The following is a 24453-nucleotide window of genomic DNA, read 5'->3' as shown; positions in this document are numbered from 1 at the left end:
TGCGCTTGTGAAGTGGCTGTTTGGTCTCTCCAATGTAGAGGTCTGGGTATTCCAACAACAACCTTGTTGTTGGCTTTGATGTTTTTCTGTGGACTTTTCTCCTTGTGCATTTATGTCCGTACACTTGCATATTAGGTTCATCAGTGATTCTAAATTTACCCTATCTGTGGTTGTAAGTGTGAATGGTTCTCTGTCTTTGTGTTAACCACCATGATGGTGGTATACCAGCATATCATCTTGGATATGCTCCAGCACACGATTTAACCCTCCACACTACTATAAACGGGATAAAATGGACGGATGCTTTAAACTGCTTTAAAGGAAACCCATTTTAAAGGACAACATGCACAACACCTCTACTTACTGCAGTTAGCAGACTTTCATTTATAGTTTTTAACCCTCATCCTACAACATATTTAACATAAATGGATTATCAAGAATAATTTCCTTAAAGAAGCAATCATAAAATTTGCACGTTTTGTAAAATTAAAATCTGTACTTTTCTGTGATACAGCTTGCAGCTATTATTGACAATACAATCCATATTATAATTATTATTACTTTCTTCTCGGCTTGGGGCCTGCAGCGTAGGAGCATCAGTTCTCCTTCTTATGAATGACATGACTCGGGCATGCCCCAGCTGCCTCGGATAGATCTGGTGACATCAGTCCAAAGTTCTGATAACTTTAATTCTGGGAAGCTCCCCTTATAGAAGATGAATGCAGCAATTGAATCGTTCTCATTTAAAATTAATGATATGACATTTTAATTTAGAACCCATGGCAAACATTAACTGGATAAACAGCTCCATTTAGTAGTAAAATTGCATATTGGGAAATTCCCCTCGGAACCCCAAAACATTTGTATTTTTAAGAGTAGAAATGGAAAACAACAATGTGACATCATTTGGAACAAATTCTTTGACAAAGAAAAAATATTGGAATGAAAAAGGAAAAAAATCCCTCTGAGGTATGACTAAAAATATATCTCCTGGGTATAATCTGTAACTAATCATCCAATAGTCTTCAGTGTCACCACATCAGTTGTTTGGTTTATAATTTTTTTTTTTTTACTGATTTATTTTCCTTTTTTAAGCCTTTATTTGACAGCGCAGCGCAGAAAGTAGACAGGAAAGCAGGAAGAGAGTGGCGTGCACATCCAGGGCCAACTCAAACCCGGGTCCCTGCAGTGGCCTTTGATACATGGGTTGCCTGCTCAACAAGGAGATGTGTAGCAGTGCCCCTGGTCTACTACACAGCACAGAAGATTTGCATTAAAACATTATAGAGCCCAAAGTTATGCTTTCAAAGTGCTTGTTTTGTCCCAACATTTCCATCCCAATTTGTAATATTGTAAAAACAGAGAAGTGTACTACATCCTTGTGTTGGAGAAGCTCCAATCTGAGAGCATTTGTGGTCTTGGCTCGAAACAGATTGGTTCCCTTTCCAGGTTACTTTTCTTTCAAAAGATTCTTGACTAATCACTTTTAATAAAATAGCTGTTGTATGAGCCTTGACAGACCCAAGCATTGTGAGCTTTGAACTGGTAGTGTTTATATCCTTTGGGGCCACATTATGCTTCACTGTTTGGTACCATTGTTCTGTCCACCACCTGCAGTATCGGTTGTAGTCTTAATGCCGAACAAGCTGCCTTGTGTAGTGTTGTCACTGCAGACTACAGCGTTGTCCTGGCTCTGACTTTGTGTTAAACATGCTTTCCTGCCCAAGTCAAAAATTCCAGCCAGTTTGTCTCAAACTCTATATAATTTCAGTTTATACAGGTTATCCTGCTGAGAAAGAACCCTACTTACAAGACGTTGTTGAGATGTTACATCCACAGAAAACCACCCCTGTGTTATGTTATACATTACTTTATAGGGCTCTTAAAAATGGTTGATTGATTTTTTTATTACCATACTGTCTGCTTATACACTTATACATGCTCACAGAGAGCTGTCATCAAGTTGAAGTGTGCGCAGTCATGTGAGTGTGTGTGTGTGTGTGTGTGTGTGTGTGTGAACACTGACACACACAGTCAGCGGTACAGCGTGGTTACAGGGCAGAAAGGTAGAGTGAGTATGTGTGTCTGTGTGTGCACGTCAGGGAGTAATTGAGTTGAATTGGTTTTAATGGGTCTTTATGGGATGTTTGGAGTTATTTCTGTCTGAGGTCTCCTCTGGCGTCCTGGCTCCTCTGAAGGATGGCTTGGCCCTCTGCCCAGCATCGAGGCAGTTCTACACGTTCTCCTCTGTTGTTTCGTTGTTGCGCTCCCTCGCCCTCTCTCTTGCTTCCTCTCTTCTTCTCCCCTGGTGCTCACTTTCCCTCTCTCGGTCATGACAGAGAGCAAGTGATTTTGCGGCACCAGAAAGCGAACGAGTGTTTGTGTTTTCCTCCCGCCCTGCCTCCCCCTCAGAGTTGCGATTTTTAACGGTGGCCCCCTTTTCGCCGAGCACTCACCCCTCTCCGCTAATCGCTGAGCGCCACTTTAAAGGCCCCAGCAAGCAGTCGAGCCTCGTCCCGACTCTCATTTGTCACAGAGATCACATGGTGGCGCATGAGTTAGGACCCTGTGGTGGCGGCGCAATTACAGGGTCGGCGGAAGGGAGCAAAGCCAGCGGATCCAGTGGCAAGGACGACTCCTCGGTGGCGGCACTGAGCTAAACTTTCTGTTCCTGTCTTTTTGATGGACGGCCTGAGGAAAGAGGAGGCACATTATATGGGAAGACGGGGAGTTACTTATAGTGTGTGTGTGTGTGTGTGTGTGTGTGTGTGTGTGTGTGTGTGTAGGCATACAGTGAAAGCACAGCACATTTTGTTTTTGTCATCGCCACTCTTTTTAAATTATTCTCAGCCAATTTAGTGGCGCAAAAAAAAAATAAAGATCCAACAAATAAGTGTTGGCAACGACTTCTGGAAACATTCTCACATGTGTTTTGAGAACTTTGAAGGCACATTATGTGATTCTGCACCAGTCAAACCACATCCCAGTTTAGCTCCAAGTATGGACTGTTTTTATTCACTTCTGCCTGAACACTCTCCTTTTAGAATGAGTTACTGCTCTGTGATAACTACATACTGTATAAATATGCTACTGTCTTTTTAGATGTCTTCTTTCTGCTTAATGTAAATGTAAACGAATCAAATCTGATTAAGTAGTGTGTGGTACATAATTTATAATTATGTGTGTGTATTTGTTCCCGTCTTTGTGGCCCCCACCGTGTGTGTGTGTGTGTGTGTGTGTGTGTGTATGTATGTCTCTGTGTGTGTTTGAGTTTATGTGCCATGGGAGAGTGACAGTTCTGACCTTAGCCTCTGAGGCCATGCCAGGTCATTGGCCGCCAGCCTCAGAGTGGTGAGGCCACATACTGGGGTGAGCGCTGCGACTGAGAAAACAGGCTTCATGAAAACAGAGTAGGATAAATAGATGGTTTGAAGGCTGGATCGTGGGAGGAATGAAGAAAAAAAAAAAGATGGGTGACGAGAATGAGACAGACCGACCACAGCACAGAGGAGCAAGAGTCAGGAAGGAGCCTGGTGGAGGAAAAGGCAAATCCTTGTAGCGAGGATGGAGAAAATGCTGAAGATGGGCTCCATGCTGCTCATTAGGTTTGGGTGTGTATGGGAATGGCAGCAAACATGACATTTCCTCTGCAGCCAGCGGAACGACTCCGGCATCAAATAACAGCCCTGCTGCACAATGAGTAGTAAAGCTGTAGCCACCAGAGCTGTCGCCCAGCCCAACTACCACCAGCCACCATGAGCCAGGAGCCTTCACTTTGACTCAGGGCCAGGGCAGGGAGCAGGATGTAACAAACAAGCTTCATACAGATTTGAGACTCTGGCTTGGTAGCTGCATCAAGCATCCAGTTAACTAGACAGGGATACCTGAGCACTGCATTTATTTATTTATTTAATTATTTTATTTTTTATTTTATTTTTTCCAAATTGAGTCTTTAACCTAAAGGGAAACTACTGTCAGTGACCAAGCTGGCACTTAAATCAAGCATGGCCCTGGGTGTGTATCCTTGTTTGGACGTGTAATTATTGTCTGGGAAAATTCTCATAGTAAATGACAAGTTTACTGATTTATAGCACAACTTAAAGTTTGTTGGTTTTTCTCAGAAGCCAGACTGTTTAAGGACAGATTCAGAGTTTAATCAGTCCGAGAATGTTGTGCAATAGAACAAATTAAAGATGAAGCAGATCAACATTTTTAAAAAGACTAATACATTAAAACCACTGCACATAATCATTTGAATGTATTCCATTTGTTGTTGTTTTTTCATCATTCACCACCCTATAAAATAGATTTTCACAATTAAGTTTTGTTTTGAATGCACTCTTCTTCACCAGAACAAGATCTCCTCTAAACACAAATGTGCTTAAAACAACAGGTTTAAGAACATTTTCGGTCTCCGTTCCGAACTCGTGTTTTCAACTTGCCTTTTCTCACTTCCACTCTCATCCTCCCAATTAATATTGCTGCAGTCTTCTGTTCTTCTGCTTTTATTTTGGTAAGTAAAGGCTCTTTGATTCAGTAGATATGAGCCGCAGAGTAATAAACCCATCAGGCACGTGTCCATGATGTAATCATAACAAAGGGATCCCCCTGCCAGAATGTCTTCCTGAGGTTATATTGAAAGATTCATGACATGTTTAACAGTCTTTTGCACACTGAAGACATATAATTTCTTGCATTGGACACATCTAACTGGTCATCTTCTTACAGTGTCTGATGTATTTCCCCTGGCTCCACAGCTGTCTTGAAAGTAGCAGCTTTGCTCCCAGTTTTACCGACATGGAAGGTGGCTGTTATGGGCAAATAAGAGGACAGGACGAGTTTAGAGAAAAGGGTCAAACCGCATGATGAGAGCGCATGGTTCTGTCTCCTGAAAGCCCTTCCAGCAACCGGAAGCAACCAAGTTAAAGGCCACAGCCACAATTACTGTGTTGGTGCGCTGCAACAGGGTCCTGTCAGAGATGTAAAAAGAACAACTGAGTTTGTGTGTGTGTCCTCCTTTTTTATTTTATTTTAAATGTAATGTAATTGAACCTCTGGTGGTGAGGTGAGGTGAATGACTCTGACAGCTGAGGTGTAAATCCAGCCATGGATAGGCTGGAATAAGACTACCAAACCAATTACATTTGGCCTTCTGTAGATGCTGAATAGAGTATATTGAAAGACAGAGGGGAAAATTTGTTAATAGTAGGTCCTTATAGACATGAATAAAATGGTTCTTGTGTTTTATTTTTCCTTCTTTAACAGACGTTGGTGGATGACTGGTTGGGCTATCTTTGTCCCAGATTGAAATGTATATAATGGATTATCTTAAAATCTTGTCCATGGTCCCCCGAGGATAAATCCTGAGGACTGGAAACTAAGTTTGAATTTGACTATGTTTTAGTCACTAACAGGGTGGCTCAAGGGATGTTGTCAGTCTAAAAGACACGTCTGTGTCCAGACTGGAAAAAAAACATAAAGGGAGCAGGTCACTGTTAAATTTCGTACGGATGATGTGATCGTCTGTTTTTTTTCTCCACTGACACAGTGAAGCTGGTTTAGATTCAAATCTATAGACTGTTATTAAATGGAGTAATTCCTAAAAGACTTTGGTGATTCCCTTTCTTTTTCTGTAGCAAAATTATCCATTTTGTTTGACCTGGAATTGGTTTACTACCAAAGTACTTGTAAAACTAATGACATTCCCAGCATGGGCTGCTTGTGTTTTCTCCTACACGTTTCTTTTGCCAGTACAGTAAAATGCAAGAGTAAGACAACAGGAAGCCTTTTACTGCCACCCTTGCTCTGCACCAAATGAAACAACTTAAATACAGCAAATGCAAAGCCAAGTCTCATATTCAGGAACTAATCCAAGGCAAGGTTGCAGTTTGAACAAGATATAGCCTGATCATATCCAGCATAGGCATGTATCAATTCAAACTCATACATCAGTCAGTCAATGCAGTCAGCAACAGGGTACCAAAACGTTTCTTGGTTTTAATCTGTCGGTGCAGCTTTGACTGTTTCTCTTAAATGCAGTAACTTCAACCCATCTTATAAATTGCATTAACTACTGTAGCAGCACACCGGCTGCCACTTAGCTGCCCCAGACATTACTGCATTTTGCCATTTTCCAAACATATTGTCATATTGTGCGCTGGCATCCAGCACAGCTTCTAAAGTAGCTCTAACTAACTTAGCTTATGCCAGCTAGCTGACACACTGCCAGTAACTGTCTCTGTGCATTTAAGCTGCATGGGTTTTGCACAAGTCTATTAAATAGGTCACAAGTTTTTTTTTGTTTTTTTTTCCCTGAGCCTCTAGTGTCTGAAATTCTATCCCACGATATTGTATAAACAGTGGCAGGCTCCTTTTGTGTCATAAGCATCTGAAGAATGCACTGGTGCAGCGAGTACTATGAGGGGTGTTCCCTCGGGGACATGGCCCACAAGAGGGGATCGATCAAGGCGATGCTGGCGTCACAGTGTAAATTGGAACTTATGTTAGCATTGTCTTCGTGGGTGTGTGTTTGCATAAGCTGAGCAATGGGTTCACCATCGGGGCGGGGAAAAAGATTGGACAGCGGCTCTGTTTATTCACCAGACCTGGATGAGTCATTTCGCCAAGGCAATGCTGACAGCAACATGTCACATCAAGACATCGCCCAGCTCTCAGCTCCTCGCTTGATTCCTCCTTCTAGTGTAGATCGCCAACTGTTGTTATTGTCTTCCAGTGCTGTTATTAACTTCCACATTCCTGAGCATAGTGTCATATCATCAGTGAATTTTGCACACTGAACTCATTTACCTCAGCTGGTTATGGATTGCTAAAAACAGCACTCAGCCTCAGTGAATTGACTTGAAATTAGGTTTCTACTGTGTTAAGTTTAACTTCTATAAGCCCAGCCTGCAACACAATATTTCCAGTGTACCCTGTGGCATGTTGACATTAGTGACACAGCCCTGACTCATTTAGCCTCCAATAAGTGAGTGATAGTGGCACAAGTTTGCCACGGTTATTTAGTCCTTCACAGCCAAAACCCCGGACCTCAGCAATGTAAACATTGCCTCTGTGCGCGTATGTGAATCCCAGGCTTAACTTACAGTGCCGTATGGACATGTGATGCTTATTTTCAGCAGGTTATTTGGTTACAACGGCTGTTTGGTTTGTGGTTTTTAAGGATGGAAAAGTATGTGATGTTCTCCCAGCCATGCCTAAATGAAGAGCGTATTGTGCGGTACAGTTATTTCAGTGGAAAACAAATGCACAGAGCCCATGAGTGGAAACGCTGGTCATATACACTGCTCAAAAGCACTAAAGGAACACTTTGAAAAAACATCAGATCTTAGTGTTGGGAGCAAAAAATCATGCTAAATATCTATACTGATACGGACTGGGTAATGTGTTAAGAATGAAAGCTTGCCACATCATTGGTTGATCAATTACATTTCTATCAATCAACAGTGCTAAATTCAACGACACCCCAAAAATCAAAGTGAAAAGATGACACAGGAGGTCAGTCTTTTTTGCCAAAATTTAATTGCAGGATCTCCAAATGGTACTCAGAAGTTTGTAAGGCCCCCCACATGCTTGTATGCATGCCTGACAATGTCGTAGGTGCAACCTAGCAGCGAAACATAATGTTCCAGAGGTGTGCCGTTAGATTTAGTTCAGTGGAGTTCAGGGGCCAGTCAATGGTATCAGTTCCTTCATCCTTCAGGAACTGCCTGCATACTCCTAACATGAGGCCGGGCATTGTGGTGCACTAGTGAGAAATCGGGACCCATGGCACCAGAGTAGGGTGTGACAATAAGTTCAAATATTTCATCTCAACACCTAATGATTGTCAGGGTGCAGTTTTCTGTGCATTGCTCTATGGATATGCCTCCCCAGATCATCACTGACCCAGCACCAAATCAGTCTTGCTGAATGGTCTTACAGGCAGTACATCTGTCACATGTGCTCAGAGTGAACCTGCTTTTATATGTGAGAGCATGGGGCACCAGTGGTGGCGCTGCCAGTTCTGGTATTTTATTGCAAATGCCAATCGAGCTGCACAGTAAGGACAGGGCCCACATTGACACCACTGTCCTGCTATAGATCATTTTGTATTTCTGGCAGTGCTCATCCTGTACCTCCTTGCAGAAAGGAGCAGATACCGCTCCTGCTGATGGGTTCAGGACCTTCCTCGGCCCTGTCCAGCTCTCCTAGAGTAACTGCCCGTCTCCTGGAATCTCCTCCATGCTCTTGAGATTGTGTGTCTTAACACCAAAGCAGCTGAAACTGAATAATAGCCCCCTCTGCTACTTCACTGACCAGATCAATATCCCACAAGTTGAATTGACTTGATAATATACTATTATTAAAAAGTGTTCTAATTTTTTTGATTACTCTTCTTGTAACTCCATGAAAGTTGCACATCTTAAAACAATGCTGGCAAAAAATATGCTCAACACTGGTATCAGATGTGTTTTTCTTAACTTTATTGATGGAAACAAACTGGTGAGGGTAAAAGAAAAGGCTTGCTGAAGTTGCAGAGAACAGACATAGCTTTGGTCTGGGCAAGTGGATAAGATTATAGTATAGTACTGGTTTTATGTTGTGGTAGATAACGGGTGGAGCAGAGGCATCCTTGTGCAGTAATGTCAGGTTTCAGAAAACCCAAATGCAAATGCCTGGGAGGCTGAGACCTCTAATGTCCATGATTGTCCCATTGGCCCAGTGTACCAGCCTAAATCAGCCCTCCAGCTCGTACGGTTGTGTCATATCCATTTTATAAATGCACTCACACACATGCACAGTGAGGGAAGGAAGCAGATATAGCTGACCACAGCAGGCCGCATGTGAATCGTTCTGACTCTGTAACACCAGTCTCCCTGCCCACATACAGCTGAAGGAGTAGCACCTCCAGTAGTTAAGCTTTCACCTCTACACAGTGTCTCACACATCCAAAAATCACACAGTTATTAAACTGCCTGCATGAGTTTAACTCTTCATTTAGTGTTGTAGATTTTCGATGGAACTTTTCATTTTGGAAGTGTTCTCAGTCATAATCCTACATATCTGCCATCTATAAGGCTTGTTCAAGTTTAGAGATGGCTCACTGATTTATTTATGTGTTTTTTGTTTTTCAGTCGGTGGTCAAAACAGGACGCTTGCTTATCAGTCATGAGGCACCGGTAACAGGAGGCTTTGCTTCTGAAATCAGCTCTACAGTACAGGTGAGTGGAGGCCATGAGTGTATGCATTCATGCATGTCACTGATTGTGTGTCCATGCTGATAGTGTGCTATAGTTGACTTTTATTTGACAATCTGTCTCCCAGGGGTAGATATAAAACTCCTAAAAACTTCTAACTGATTTCCCCAGAGCTGTGGTTTTGAAAACTGAGAGGCCTGCCTCCGAGCTGGGTTTACAGTAGAGCTGAGAAGAGGCACCGATCTTTGCACCATGAAGCAAAGATTATGAGTAAGGTCAAAGGAGAGGTGCTTGCCAGCTAATCTGGCTGCTAACCAGCACGCTCAGCAGCTGGAGCTGCAGCAGTGGCTTTGACACACAGCTCACAGAGGCAATCAATTAAGGCACTTTAGAAACCTCTAGTGCTTCACCACTGCAGTTTGCATCAGAAATGATATTCCTTCTATGAGTCAACAGAAACTCAGACATATTCTCTAGCCCGAGTGAAAATTAATCTCCATAAAATAGCTTAGAATGGATAAAGAGACATTTCCTATGTCAAAGAGATTCACTGATAAATGTGGACTGCTAATAGTTGACTCTGTATTTCTAGAGGAACTATGCTGCCAGTCATTGTGCGGTAAAATATAATCATGGTTGGCTTGAATGTTGAATGTGCAGTTGTGTTGATGTGATTTCCCGAAAAATGAGCATATATAGAATTAATTCAAAATCAATTTTGTCAGATGTGCATAAATATATCTTATACTTTATAGTGCCAATGGCAGTATGATTTTTTTTTTTTTTTTAACTTATAAACCACTATAACATACACCAGAAAAATTGCTCCACCAACCTGGCTAGGAGAGATTCGTGAACTACACACTAGGGCTGCTCAATTAATCGAATTTTAATCACGATTACGATCTGGGCTTTCAACGATAATTAAAAATGACTGAGCCGATTATTAGCCCCTCCCTCATTTATCCGCGACACCTTAAAGGCCGTCTGTGAAAATATTGTCGGGCATAAACCGGTCCGTGGCACAAAAAAGGGTGGAGACCGCTGATTAAGAGGACCCGAGGGAAGCTCGGAAAGCTAAGCAGAAGTTATTTGGAGAGTGACTGCCGTTGGTTGAAAAGAGAGTTTAAAAAAAACCAAAACTTCAGTGGTGTTGCACACCATTTTATATTATTTTTTAAAAGTTATTGTTAACCCTTTAAAGCCGGTCAGAGCAGCACGCTCCGTTTTGCGTAACTATTTTTAAATCCCTGTAGAATCTGAACCGTGTAAGCTAGCGCAATAATTTGTTTTGCATATGAAACCGGAGGAGTTGTACTTACATCTGATGCCATCAGCTTGTCCTCGGTCACGGTTTCGTTCCACATATAGCTTTGCAAAAATTGCATAAAAAGCGCTTGCAGGAACAAAAACATAATATTCCAGAAACACGCTTTGCCGTTACTATCAGCTGTTCGTAACACTTCCCACAGTAAAATGATGCACATGCTGTTTTCTTTGCAAATTTGCATCATAGGATTGTTTTTTGTTTTTCCTGCAGTATATAAAAATTGCTGTATCTCCAAAATAAAACTATGAAGACACTCAAAATAAATTTCCTGTGGTGGGAAACTATTTTTTTGCAACTTTATTGTATTTAAAGTTTTGAGGGATAAACCTCTTAAATTTCTCCAAGTAGAAATATATGTAAACAAAACAAAAGCGATTTTCAATTTTTTTTGTAGTTTATTGCACTTTTTTGCAATTTATGTAATTACTATGGACTTAATGCATACATATTATTAAAATATGGGCTATAACAGTTGTATTGATGTATAGCAACTTGAAATGCTCCCACAAATGGCACTACAGCATGTAAAAAAAAAAAAATAATATAAGCTCTGGTGGACTTGGTTCTATGGTAGGTCTTAAAGGGTTAAATAAATATCGTCAAATAATCGTGATCTCAATTTCAGTGAAAATAATCGTGATTATCATTTTTGCCATAATCGAGCAGCCCTACTACACACCCAGGCATGGTTTCAAGAGAGGTACACTCTTGGCTCAATCTTCAAACTGATCAATCACACACTCTGTGTTTATATATCACTTTTTATTTGATTATTAGTTATTAATCTCTGGCACTCTTCCACAGTGTGTTTTTGTCCTGTCTTCCTCCCCTCACCTAAAGATTGTGCCATTGTATTAACACACCTGAATGTTCCAGACTACCAAAACGTTATAGAGGTGGTCACACTTGCTGATCTTCACTTAGTCAAATTAATTTGGTCAGCTATTTGCATTCGTAATTCTTATAAAACACTTTAAATGCTAACTAGTGTTAGTGTTTGTCCTCTCTTCCTACCCAGCCATGTGCCACATGGCCACCCCTCCCTGAGCCTAGTTCTGCCAGAGGTTTCTTCCTGTTAAAAGGGAGGTTTTCCTTCCCACTGTCACCAAATCTTGCTCATCGGGGAGTAGTTTGATTGTTGGGGTTTTCTCTCTAGTATTGTTGGGTCTTTACCTGATAATATAAAGCTATAGTTCTTGTAATTTGGTACTATATAAATAACTTTCAACTGATTTCACTGAAGCTTGATTCATATATCCACCCCTACTCCAAAAAAGTTCCAGACTTTTAAAGATATCCTCAGGGATCCCATGTGGATCCTCCAGCAAACAGAGCTAACTGATTACTTAAAATTCCTGATATTGTGGGATTTCACAAAATAATAAAGCAAACTTCCAGCTCTGGCATATAGTCAGCTCATTTGGAACTTTCTTCTGTCAGTGTCACAAGTGATTCAGTTGCTTCAGTAACATTTAATGCGTCTTTTAAAATCTAGCCCACAGCTAACTCACAGACTGAGCGGCATGATTATATTTCTTGCTGGCATCCACTTTAGTACTATATCAACTACAGTTCCCAAACTTGGAGCATTATCAGCTTAGATAGCAGTAGAAACGTAGGAGTAACATGGGCAGAATCTATTAATATTAACTTTTTGTTTGACATTGTTTGGTTCTCCTTAAGTATATTGGAATTTCCATTTTTTTGCTTGGAACCTGTGGGCATACAGGCCAAGACATCAAACCGTTCAATCAAATTTTAATAAACACTGTTCACTGAACATATAAATTAACCACTGATATGACATGATAGCATATACAACATTTTTAACCTGATTTCTAATTTGGCCCATCTCCCATTTCATGTTCTCAGGTATGCCCAGACAGCTTCCAGCACAGCTGCTGTTCTAACTACTTGCACTGGTGCCCTTTGTGGGCTGTTTCCTGGAACATTATCACGCCTCCTATTAGGGCTGCACGATTTTGCATAAAATGAGAATCACGATTTTTTTGGCTTAGAATTGAGATCACGATTCTCTCACGATTTTCTTTTCCAGTATAAATATTTATTGCACTTATTAACTGCACATCAACTTCGTAACAGTTGAGACTGAACATAAAAACAATAAATAAACATAAAAACAACAAATGTCTCACGTTTTGTTGTTGCCGCAAAATGTTGTACTGCTTGAAATTCCGTCTCCACCGTTGCTCGACACTGCGTGTATAGAGCAGGTAGTGCAACAATAGAAAAATAGTTGCGGGACGGCACTGTGTAGCGTTTGTCTAGGGTGTTGATCATTTTCCTAAATCCCTCGTTTTGCACAGTGTTGATGGGAGCCATATCTTTGGTCAGGTGATAAGTGATAGCCTCCGTAATTTCTTTGTGCCTGCGGGAGTTTGACGTGTATAGGGAAGCGCTGTATAAGGTTCCCGTTATTGATGTTTGGGTGGTTGACCGGGACGGATTTTCTCCTGTCACTTTCTCGTCATCCCTGACGTGCTCTCTGTTGTTTTTTCCCTGATAATTTTAGCATCACACGGCACAGCTTCTGTATCACGTGGTATAAGGCTCCGCCCTTGTCATTTGTTGAGCAGGAAGAGTGAGCGCTTGTTTTCATGCAGATTACGTCCCGGATCAAAATGCGGTACAATCGTCGTCGTCTTTTTTTTTTTCTCTTTTTTTTTTTAAATCGTTGTCATTTGGAAATGAGATCGCACATAAGTATGTATCGAGATCGCAATTTTCTAACGATTAATCGTGCAGCCCAACCTCCTATACAGTAATAACAATTTTGGCACAAGAGTGTAAACAAAATAGACTAAAACTCAGCAAAAATACTGTTAGCTGCACAGATAATACGATGCTACTCATCTAAGGGTTGTGAATCCAGCTGAGCTGTCTGCTCGTATTGGATTTCTGAAATATTGCTTGCTGCTGGTAATGCAAAAGGTCTGCACACCGTAACCACAACATGCCAGAGACAGTCGATGCCAAATTCTGAGCTAAGTACGATGCATGACTAAATGAAAAGCCCTCCCTTTCCCTTCATCCTAATTGCATCTACTCTTGTGTTCTGGGGTAATTATCTTCAGTGTGTGGGGTGTTTTCTCTCTCTGAGACACTCACTGTAGCAGCGACTAGCACTCCCATCTAGATGAGCAATTAGTGTCTTAACAAATGACACATCTCCCCTTTTATGACCACCTCCTCAAAAGTCATCAGCCTAATTGTATGCATGACACACTATGCATTACCTGGAGCAGTTTCCTTGTTAATGCTCGTGAGTTGGAGCTGTCAAATGAAAAAATCGATCCCATGCTCATTTACTGTCAGTCAGATGTTGCCTTCTCCCCCTCCCCTGTTTGCTAGGGCTTAAATGGCCAGTGAGTCATCCACCTCATTCCCATGTTTTCACATTGTGTACAGATGATGTAAACTGTTGGTGTATTCACTGATTGCATCGATCTGCAGTTTTTGCCTGGCCTCGGGAGATTTGGATGCTCTTGTCGGAAAATAAATCTTTACGGTTGCTGATTGTTGTACTTCAACAGGATGCAACTTGACCGACTGGCATCTGTTGCACTCTTAAAACCATGAATTATATCAAAGATATCCCTTCATCAGGGAGAACGTAATGGGCTCGTTGAAGATCTTCTAAAAGGCAGTCTCACTAAAAAAAAAAGTGTGATGGCTTTACAACAAGCCATTCCGCTTAAAAATAAATGAGCACAGCGCCATTGACACTTTAAAGACTGCAGCCAGTTACAAGCCCGTGGCATGACAGCATAATAAACGATCGGCATTACCTAGCGCAGCATGTCAAACTTTGCCTTGTGCCGGAGTGATCCAGATGTACTTGCCTGGCTACATGACAGCACCTTTCTCAGCTCTGCTTGACAGTTTTGACCAAAAACATGCTTGTATGTTGCCTAAAAGGGCTGTGAGTCATGATTCGAGCTGAACTCATGTGTTCAGCAGATTTGTAAAGGAAAAGGTGACACACTTTCAGATTTAGCTTGGTCAGGTAGAAGAATCAAACCTGCAATTATATCAGACTAGTCACTAGTTGTAGGGATGTTGTGCCACGTTAAGCATGGTCCTTTTTTTTGCCAGAACATTGAGTTTGTTTTCCTTCCACTCGCTCACCACTGAGGTTTCCTCAGTTCTAATGTGTTTTTACTAGAAATATTTGTTCTTCGCACACAGTGTTAATCCGTCTTTGTTTGACGCAGCTTGAAAAGTCACAAAGCGATTGGTTTGTTGTAACTTTTGTTGCTCACTTGAATGCAGAGTAAATGCTGTCATGTGTGTTCCCTTTGAGTTGTAAAATAAAATGGCCATTTAAATGTGATTGTGCAGTCCCACTCAGCTTTGATAATAATAAGAATAATAAATAAAGCTTCTAAAAATACAGCTTTTAGGGAGATTGTGAGTCAGAGGTCCCCGTCAACAACAATAACATCCTGGAGAGTTTCTGAATATTGGAGACAGATTAGTGGTATTGTGGAAAATCGAGGTCCTAACATATACCACAGTTCTTTGTTTACTTGTGTGGTCTCGCAACTGTGAAATCAAGTGAAGAAAAAGATACGCTGGTTGTCAGTAAAGCTTGTATAGTCTGGACTTAGTTGCCTGGGAGCACTGTTTAAACTAAAGTCTGTTATTTTGAAGACAGCGTGGATTCAACTACTATCTACTTCAGACTTTTGGGCTCTTACAGAAAGATCCTCAGATGGAGTCGATCTTCTGTTTTGTGTTATGAACAGAAGAGTGTTTGGTAGGACTTGGCAAGTTTCCTTTATCAGGCTTTGGATCTCACCGCCATGATTTAATGATGTGTCATTTTGGCCCTTTTCGAAGTGTTTTACTGATGTCTGGATCAGACGCAGTAGGGCAGAAAGATGAGGCTCAGGACAATGCTTTTGTGGACCTCAGGGATGCACAGAGAGAAATGGTGAATCATCCTACAAAAGCGTTGCAGACATGACTAAAGTAGCTTCAGGTTCCAAAAAAGTACTTGCTTTGGCTGATCATTTGAAAATAATAAAATGCTGCATAATTGTGACCACGCTGGACGACAATAGCTCTTGGCAGCTTCAAGCAATTAGACTGGAGTGTACTTAACATAACCTATGTAGGGTATCAAATATGGTAGTTTTCTAACTTATGCTTGGTGTTCTCCAGTTTCTGCTTCACTCTCTAACCACAAATGACATTGCACTGAGTCATGTGGCACTGTCACGGTGGGGGTTTAACAGTTATTCACTGGCCCCTTTGATTCCCTGCTTATTGTTCCACTGCTAGTGGTTTCGATTATTCTTGTGTAATTAAACCTAACAGAATCAAACATCCAGCTTAGGATGTCCTGTTGAGTTGTGGTCCTCTGCTATGATACAATTCAAAAGCTGGCGTCTCCACTCTGGCCCACTTGTTATTAGCCGAGGATGAAGGCCTTGCCATCTCCTGCCATAAATGCCTTCTAAATCAGAATCAGGTTCCTGGTTGCCGGTCAGACGCATCTGAATGAGAAGCAGCCCAAGGCCCTGGGCGCTGTTCTCCACAGTGGTAGGCCCCCCGCCTCCAACTTGTCGTTCTCCATCAGGGGATACACTAAACTGCCTTTAAAGTTCAATGTGTAAACAAGAAAGCTCCTTCAGGAGATTTGATTGGATACATGTAGTGCACTGGCTAAGAAGGTCTCCTTCCGCTCATTATCATCACTTGCTTAACAGCAGGAAGCCCACACCAGGCCAGTAATGTAAGTTAATGGCTTACCTATATGAAATAAAACCAGAAGTCTAAAGCAACAGCAGCCGCAACAATTCTCAGATAAAGAAGCTGACTGATGACAGATGAAATCTTTTTTTTTTTCTTTTTAAAAAAAATGTTATTTATAGTTGGCATTTTTCATGATCCAATCTATTTATTTTCTCTAGCGGCCTCACTGTATAGTTGTTCTTATTGTTAGAAGAACTGCAATTCCCACACATATTGTTCTCACACCCACTAACTTTAGAAAGAGGCCTCCGTTTTTTTTCTTTACAGTGGATCCTTTCTGAGCTCAATGGTTTTTCCACAGGTCTAATATCAACAGTACAACAACAAAACAATGTCACATTCACAGCTCTGACACGAAAGCCTTTCTGTTGTATTTCTTAGTTTTATTTCATTTCTTCTTTGCTGCACATCCGATAAGTAGCAACTTGCCTTATCATTAACTCAGCATAACACGATGAACTATCTGTGCTTTACTTTGCAAACTTATTCAAAACATTAAATTGACTTTGCATAGCATCAGCTTACAATTACTATGCGAGTAAAGATCAGAACAGAGATGTTGCATACATGCTGTATCTGTCCTTCCATCTCATTATCATTGGGAGAGCTTTAAAAACACGTTTAGAAGTCATGAACTTAACACTAACTGAAATCTAGCCGGTTTGGCTTGGGACTTTCTTAACTGATATAGCATGTGATACTGGCTCTTTTCTACCCCTGTCTGACTGCAACCTCCAATCTGCGGGTGTTTCTGACAATCTAAATATCATCATTTTGATTCTAAGCCCCCGCTATGTAGTATTTTTAAATCCTGCACCACTGCAGGACTCGAGCTTTTTTGCAACTGCCCTGTTGACATATTTTTATTCTGACATTTAAGTATATTACATATAATGATGCACCTCTCATAAGATAAACACAGATTTAAATGAAATCTGAGATGCATGGCCGTCCCCCATCCAGCTGGGATGGCAGGCAGTCAAACTGCTGTACTTTTCTCCCACTTCCAGTAGATGTATTTAAAGGAGATTACAGCTCTGATCCAGACAAAAAGACCAAACTCCCTGGTACCATCTGACTAGTTTTCTGTAGTCGGACAGGGAATAGATCTCAATGTTGTAATCTCAGTGGACAAGGGTCATCACATTGTTGCTTCCACTAATACCCTGAGATGAAGAGAAAGCATCATGTGGTGTGGTATTTTTCCCCTCTTCAGTCTTCAACAGAAATTCATCATTTTCACCTTGGACAAAAGCTCATTCACTACATATCCTGCTGTCAAATGAATACTGTAAAAAAGCAGGGCTTTGCAGTCAAGGCTGCACAGGAGCAAAAAGACTGATCCAGATCCAACAAAATACAATCTTATTATGAGTGCCAGAGCTTTGCTCCAGGCTGTCTATTCAAGCACACTCCTGTTCAACGCTGAGATTTGACATTACAAAGTTTACAGGTTTTTCAGTAAATGAGTATGAGAGCCACAGTTATCTGCTAATAAAAGCCATTAATGGTGTTTAAATTCTATGTGCAAGGCTAAAGAACTAGTCTTTTAATTCATCTGCATCTCCAAAGAAACAGCCCAGATTCCAAGAAGCTGGTATATTTTGTAAAATGTAGATTGAAACTAGAACAAAAAATGAACAAATCACTGAAACTATTCATTTATTTATTTATTTTAAAAAGTAACAGCACAAAAAGAACATATCAGATGCCATCCTTGCAAAATTTTACACACCTTGAAAGCATTTTGGAACTGAGGAGACCAGCTGCTGAACTTTGAAAAGCCAATGTCTGCCCTTTTTTGTCTGATATACAATTTCAGCTGCTCAGCAATTCAAGATCTCTTTTGTTAACCAAATTTTTTAAATTGGTGATAAGTCAGTGCCCGTTGACAGTCTTGGATTGCATACAGAATGTGGATTGGCACTGTCCTGCTTAAATAAGACATTGTCTGTTTAACAGCACATGTTGCTCTAAAAGTTGTAGTCGTCTTCAAGCATCAGTGATGCCTTCACAGATACGGACATTGCATTTCAACGTCATGTCAACAAAATCTAGTTTTTAAATGGTTTACAAATCATCTCATTCTGTGTTAGCAGAGGTAAAACATGTCTGCCGTCTGCAGCAGTTGTACAGTAGCACCACTGTTCAGTGAAAGCTTCAGACTTTACAAAACGGTTCAGAACAAGTGTGTTTTTTCTTCTTTTGTTCCCTCCTACTTCTCACGTTCTCTTTTCAATCTCCTTCATAGACCCTAAGGCCATGGACATTTGTCAGCACATGAAAGTAGCGCGCTCAAGCAAACTTGTAAAGAAATGGAAAAATATCTGCCACAGCCTGTTGGAGCAAATCAGTCACAGGTTATTCTGGAGTTCACAAGAAAAGGAGGAAACAGAACAGTGAAGTGGAAAGGAAGGTTTGTTGAACTAGTTGTCTCCATTCACTGTACATTCATTAAAGCTAATCACAGTAAATTAGCTGGGTGGAGCAGATTGCCAGTTGTAGAGCACTGTGTCCAGATGTTGGACAAATAATGGTGCCAGCAGCAGGGAAAGAAAATACTTTATGGTAAATCAGGTGGAGCTCCCTGTGGGGTTTAGGTTTTAATTTTTACTGTAACCAAAATGAGAGGCCACAATGACCACTAAACAGGTCTTCATTTGCCGATCCGGTCTTCTGATTTTAGGTCTCAGAATAAATGGTCCTTTCTAAACCTATTTCCATGCAAATAGTGATGTTAGAACAAATTTCCAGTAGTTGCATAACTTGTTTGAAGTACAAAAATAAGCTCATATACACTTTTGCAGTCTGTTGGTTTAAAATTTGAAGCCCCAGTTTAAATGGTGAATAAATAAGGTGATAGTCCCCATTCTTTACATTGACCAAGACTGCATGACCCTGCAGTTAAATGAGACTTCTCTGTTGTGATGTACCACTTCTCTAAATGGAAATAGTTTTAGTAGCTTTGAGAAAGCTTCATGAGTACTTTAGTGGTTTTTTGAGGTTTCTAAAAAGTGTGGTGAAGTTGCAGAGCACAGTAGTGCAGAGCAGCAGTTGGCCTTCACTTGCAGCTCTTGTCTTGTCAAATTAGGAGGAGGGAGAAATACATACATGTATGTATTTCTCCTGGAATGGGGGCCGTTGAATATGACGGGAAAATTAGTTTGTTGGTGTAAATATCATATGATTGGATATTTCTTAGTATTTCATGGTTTATGTGAATCCAGACCATTTGAATAATGTGAAACAGCAATCATCCATCACCACCACAGTCACACTGCTTTTCTGTATGTTCATTAAGAAGTGATGAGAGTACACTCCTCTTTTTTAACTCTTTAAAGTTTGCTGAAACATGACAATTTGTTTTATTAATAAATATTAATTTGCCTATATTTTACTTTGTATCATATCTGCCACATCCAGTTTAAAAAAATATGGCTTAAAAAAGCATTGTGCAATTTAATGGTAATGTGGAAGTGTCAAACTCACAAAAACATATACAAATACACTATATTTTCAAAAGGGTTCACTCGTCTGCCTTCACATTCATATGAACTTGACATCCCATTCCATTTTGATGTCAGCCCTATGCAGTTTTAATAGCTTACACTCTTTTGAGAAGGCCTTCCACAAGGTTTAGGAGTACCAGTCCAGACTTGTTCATTGGATTGCCTAATGGAGAAGCTTGATACATGTCCACTGCGGTGTTGCTATCAGTGTGTGAAGAGTGGGAGAATTGTTGCATTGACAATCCAACACAATGGGCAGCACATTGAACACATTTTATAAGTGGTCAGAAACTTGTAAATAACTCATGAAAGAATAAAGTTACGTTGAAACCAAGCACACCATTGTTTTTCTTGTGACATTACCAATAAGTTTGATGTGTCACATGGCCCTCTTCCTATTAAAAAAACAAAGGTTGTATCTAAGATGGCCGACTTCTAAATGGCCACCATGGTCACCACCCATCTAGAGGAGTTTGCCCCCTCACATATACTAATGTGCCACAAACAGGACTTTAATATCACCAACCATTCCCATGTTATTGCGGTGTATCCATATAAATGGCCCACCCTGTAGTAATTAAGGGGACTTTTGACACCCCTGGTATCAAAGTCCTATTTGACGGTCGCAGACGTGGATTGGAAACCTCCACTGTACTAACAGGGTGTTCGTGGCTCAAGAGTTGGGAGTTCGCCTTGTAATCAGAAGGTTGCCGGTTCGAGCCCCAGCTTGGACAGTCTCGGTTGTTGTGTCCTTGGGCAAAACACTTCACCCATTGCCTACTGGTGGTGGTGGTGGTCAGAGGGCCCGACGGCGCCAGTGTCCAGCAGCCTCGCCTCTGTCAGTGCGCCCCAGGGTGGCTGTGGCTACAATGTAGCTTGCCATCACCAGTGTGTGAATGTGTGTGTGAATGGGGTGATGACTGGATGTGTAAAGCGCTTTGGGGTCCTTAGGGACTAGTAAAGCTCTATACAAATACAGGCCATTTACCATTTAACATAAGCTCCACACACATCAGCAATCTACTGCTGCTGGAGTCGTCTTTCTTTTGTCTTAGTTTCTCTTGTTGCACTTTTACAGGCTGCAAAATCACTGTAGCATAAAAGATCTCCTCATCAAGTCTGACATTCCTCATTCCATAAGAAATGAAGAACATAGTGTGAAACATTCAAGTCCTGCCTTGCCGACTATCAGAGTGCTCCAATGGCAGCCAGTTGATGGGTTCATAATGCAGAATTACATGCATGGCTAGGTTACTGATGGTGTTGGTGACATAAGACAAACAGCAAAGACAACGGCATTCATTCGGTATCAGACTGTAACTTCAGATAATGTTTTGTTGTTGTTTTGTTTTTTTCTTTGAGTTGTTCGCAGCTCAGTTTAATCTGAAAGGTTAATCGGAAAGAGTGCACTTCAGGTCTGTTTCTGCAAATCTGCGCACAGGCTTCCTAGTGTGTTCGTGTAACTCATCAGGGGGTTTGTCCCATTCAGTGTGTTTTGGTCAGCTTCATTCTGCTTTGTCTCCACAGGAAGAGGTCAAAAGCCACTATGGAGACACGAGTCATGGCTTGTTTTGTACTCTGTCCAAATTGTCCCAGTAATACTTTGCTCTGAGCAGTCTGAATGAGCCACGTTAGATCATATTATACATATTAATCAAAGTAAAGTTTGTTTAACTCTCAAATACCATTTTGCTGTTGCCCTAAATTTATCTTTATTACAACGTGTAGTTTGTTTCTCTGCTGTCAGTAGTTCTGTGAATATAAATTTGAAGGCGAGAACAAATCACCAAGGTCAAAGTGCTGAGTTGAGGAAGTACCAGTGATGATGATCTTGCTTTGGTGGAAAAGTCTGAAAGAGATTCATGCCCTCTCAACTGTCAAAAAACCCTTCAAATCAAATACACGCTGTCCATTTCTGAATTTTAGAAATAGTGTTTCTGTCAAATAAAATCATTTTTATTTTACCCACATCTGTTTTATCTGTACTACATGATCAGGAGGAGCACACAATTCATAGCAAAAGTTTTGACGCTATTGCACAGTTAGCTAAAAATGTGCATGTCATGCTCTAGCCTTGATAACAAACTGTGGGTCTGCAAAGAAGATTTGTCGATGTTTTGGTCATTTATCTATACAGCTCATTAAGAAAAGCTGGGATCTTTGCCTTACTGAACATTTTCATTTACGCCATTTAATCTCTTTATATTTGAATCAATAACAGGTTGGCCTCAGTCACATTGCACATCATTTATAAGACTACTGGATTATCGTGGCTTTAAGGTTTCTGCTGGCCTAACCTTTGTCAATCCGTAATTTGACTCAGTGTATGTGTGACACGCAGGAGTAAGACTGTTTTCCATAGTTGTTGCAGTCTGAACATGTTAACGTTCCTGTCTGAATGAATGATGAATTGCAATAAGAACTAGAAAAATTTGCATTTCCTGCGAAAATGCTGTGTGGATGCCTTAACGCTAAAGATGTCTGCTGAAAAAAGCTGAAAAAGTTGAAAAGCAATAATTAGCAGAAAGAGCAGAATTTTTCAAAGTTATTAATTATCTGCTGAAAAGAGGTGTAGAAGCAGAAGTGCTTGCTGAAGATGGCTGTATGTGTAATGATACACTGGAGAGTGTCAAGAAAGCAGAGTGCATGCAAGCAGGGAACATGTGTAGCAACTGTAACAGGTAGGATTCGAACCTCTGCCAACCTCTGAGTTCTGGTCACAAACAAAGATATGATGAAAATGTGCACTGTGGAGCAGAAGCTCAAATTAGCAGAAAAGAGGTGAAGAGGAAGAACTTTGTTGTGAAATGAGGTAAAGAAACTGAAATGTGTGCTTAAAACAAGTGAAAAAGCTGAACTCTGAAATCCTGCTAAAACAGCAGAAGAGGCTGATATTTTTCAGCTACTCATTGAGCCAAACTGGTTCTCACGTAACTGACAAAAGGTGAAAAAGCTAATGAAAACAGCAGAAGAGGCTGAGATTTGTGCTGATAAGAGGTGAAAATGCTGAACCAATCAGAGGTACTGCTTCTGTCTGCTTCATCAGGCTGTGTACTTGTATGCATTTCTGCCATGGACTGTTAACAAGAATCTGAGGTCCATATTAGAAAAGCTGGTAAAATCATAAAAGTTTGCAGAATTGTAATAAATGATGAATATGAATTACTGGTCTGTGATAGTGTATTAATTTGTAGTGGAAGAAAACATGTGGACAAGGTGGAATTGAACCCACGACCTTTGGGCTTCAGACCCGTATCATTACCAACTGCGCCACTGAGAAGAGAGCGAGCACCTGTAAAACAGGGTGATGAGCAGTCAGAATTAGATCGCGGTAAGAGGCGAAAAACGCCGTTTTTTGGAGTTACAAAACGTTGTGTAACTCAAAAACTAGGTTGGATAGAAGCACAAGTACTGGGTGAATCAGCGGACTTTGGTTTACTTTGACTGCGATTTTCATAGCTCTTTGTAATTCTGTCGCGGAGATATGACGAGAGAAGAAACTGCTTCATTTTCAGAGTTTGAAAACTGAGAGGACAGATTTCCACCCCTCAAACAAACGTAATTTATGGCTCAACGGTAAGATGACTGTAAAAACTGCTCCGACCGTGAGTGTCAGCAGTGTCTGAAGATGAATTGACACAAGCCTCATGTCTTAACTTTGCTTTGTTACGGAGATATGACAATTTGAAAATGCCTCTCATTAGAGAAATCCAGCGCTGGTTTTGAACAAACTCTCCATTGACTTTCTATGGAGAGTTTTAAAACTTTGTGTTGCTCTGAGGCGATTTGATAAAAATCTGTAGCTTCCACAACAGTGACAGTGACATTTTCTGAAAGCCAGCAAAAATACTTACGTTTTGATGTATAATTTGAGGAGGTTGAGTGAAAATTGAGTGAGTAGCAAGAAGTTGTTCGGACATGAAGAGAAGACTGCAAAACCTTCTGTGGCACACTGGAAGCCAAGTGCATAGCAACCATAACAACACATGTATTTTGTGAAAAATCACAATTTTGCAACTGAAAACTTTAAGAGGCATAAAAGTAAAACGGTAAAAGATTTGAAAAAGTTGAATCATACCTGAATAGCCCAATAATTTGAGAACATTTTAAAGTTTGAATGGTTGTTCTACGTGAAAATATGAGGAAGTAGTTAAGTTTCAAAAACAAGAAAATTTTAGCAGAATTGCAGAAGTTTCCCATTCATTTCAATGGGACAAATTAAGCTTAATATTTTAAAAAGTATAATAGTGAAAAATACCAAAAGACAGAGCACACATTAGTAGAAATAGCAGAATAGTTTAAAATTTGAACGGTGAAAATCGGCTGAAAATTGTGGAAGTAGTTAAGTGCCAAAAAGTGTATGGAAGTCCCAAGAGGAACTCAATAGTGTGGATGCTTAAAGCATCCACACAAATAACGATGGTGGCTTTTGTTCTAATCATGCAGGAGGAGTGCTTTCTTAACCTGGAGGCTCCAATCAGCAGGGTCTGCGGTTACGACACCCCCTTCCCGCACATCTTTGAGCCCTTCTACATCCCAGACAAGTGGAAGTGCTTTGAAGCAATCAAGAAGATGATCAACTACTGAACCACCCCCATCAGGTAGGAGAGAGCTGACAGCTTCTTTTTGAAGCAAA

At 40.7% G+C, this 24453-nt stretch overlaps 1 protein-coding gene across 1 annotated transcript in view; it reads left to right on the top strand.

Moving 5' to 3' along the window:
- Nucleotides 1-24453, top strand: part of bckdhb (branched chain keto acid dehydrogenase E1 subunit beta) — a 79238-nt gene that overhangs the window by 38941 nt on the left and 15844 nt on the right. The window contains exons 9-10 of the mRNA XM_085365101.1: nucleotides 9135-9221; nucleotides 24264-24418. Coding sequence (XP_085221227.1) covers nucleotides 9135-9221; nucleotides 24264-24404 — 228 coding nt within the window. The 3' untranslated portion in view covers nucleotides 24405-24418. The remainder of the gene's footprint in view (nucleotides 1-9134; nucleotides 9222-24263; nucleotides 24419-24453) is intronic.

This window comes from Diplotaxodon limnothrissa, linkage group LG11 (assembly GCF_057381915.1).
Source record: "Diplotaxodon limnothrissa isolate DT_005_m linkage group LG11, D_limnothrissa_male_GT1.1, whole genome shotgun sequence".
Taxonomy (NCBI): domain Eukaryota; kingdom Metazoa; phylum Chordata; class Actinopteri; order Cichliformes; family Cichlidae; genus Diplotaxodon; species Diplotaxodon limnothrissa.
This window is presented reverse-complemented; position numbering and strand designations above follow the sequence as displayed.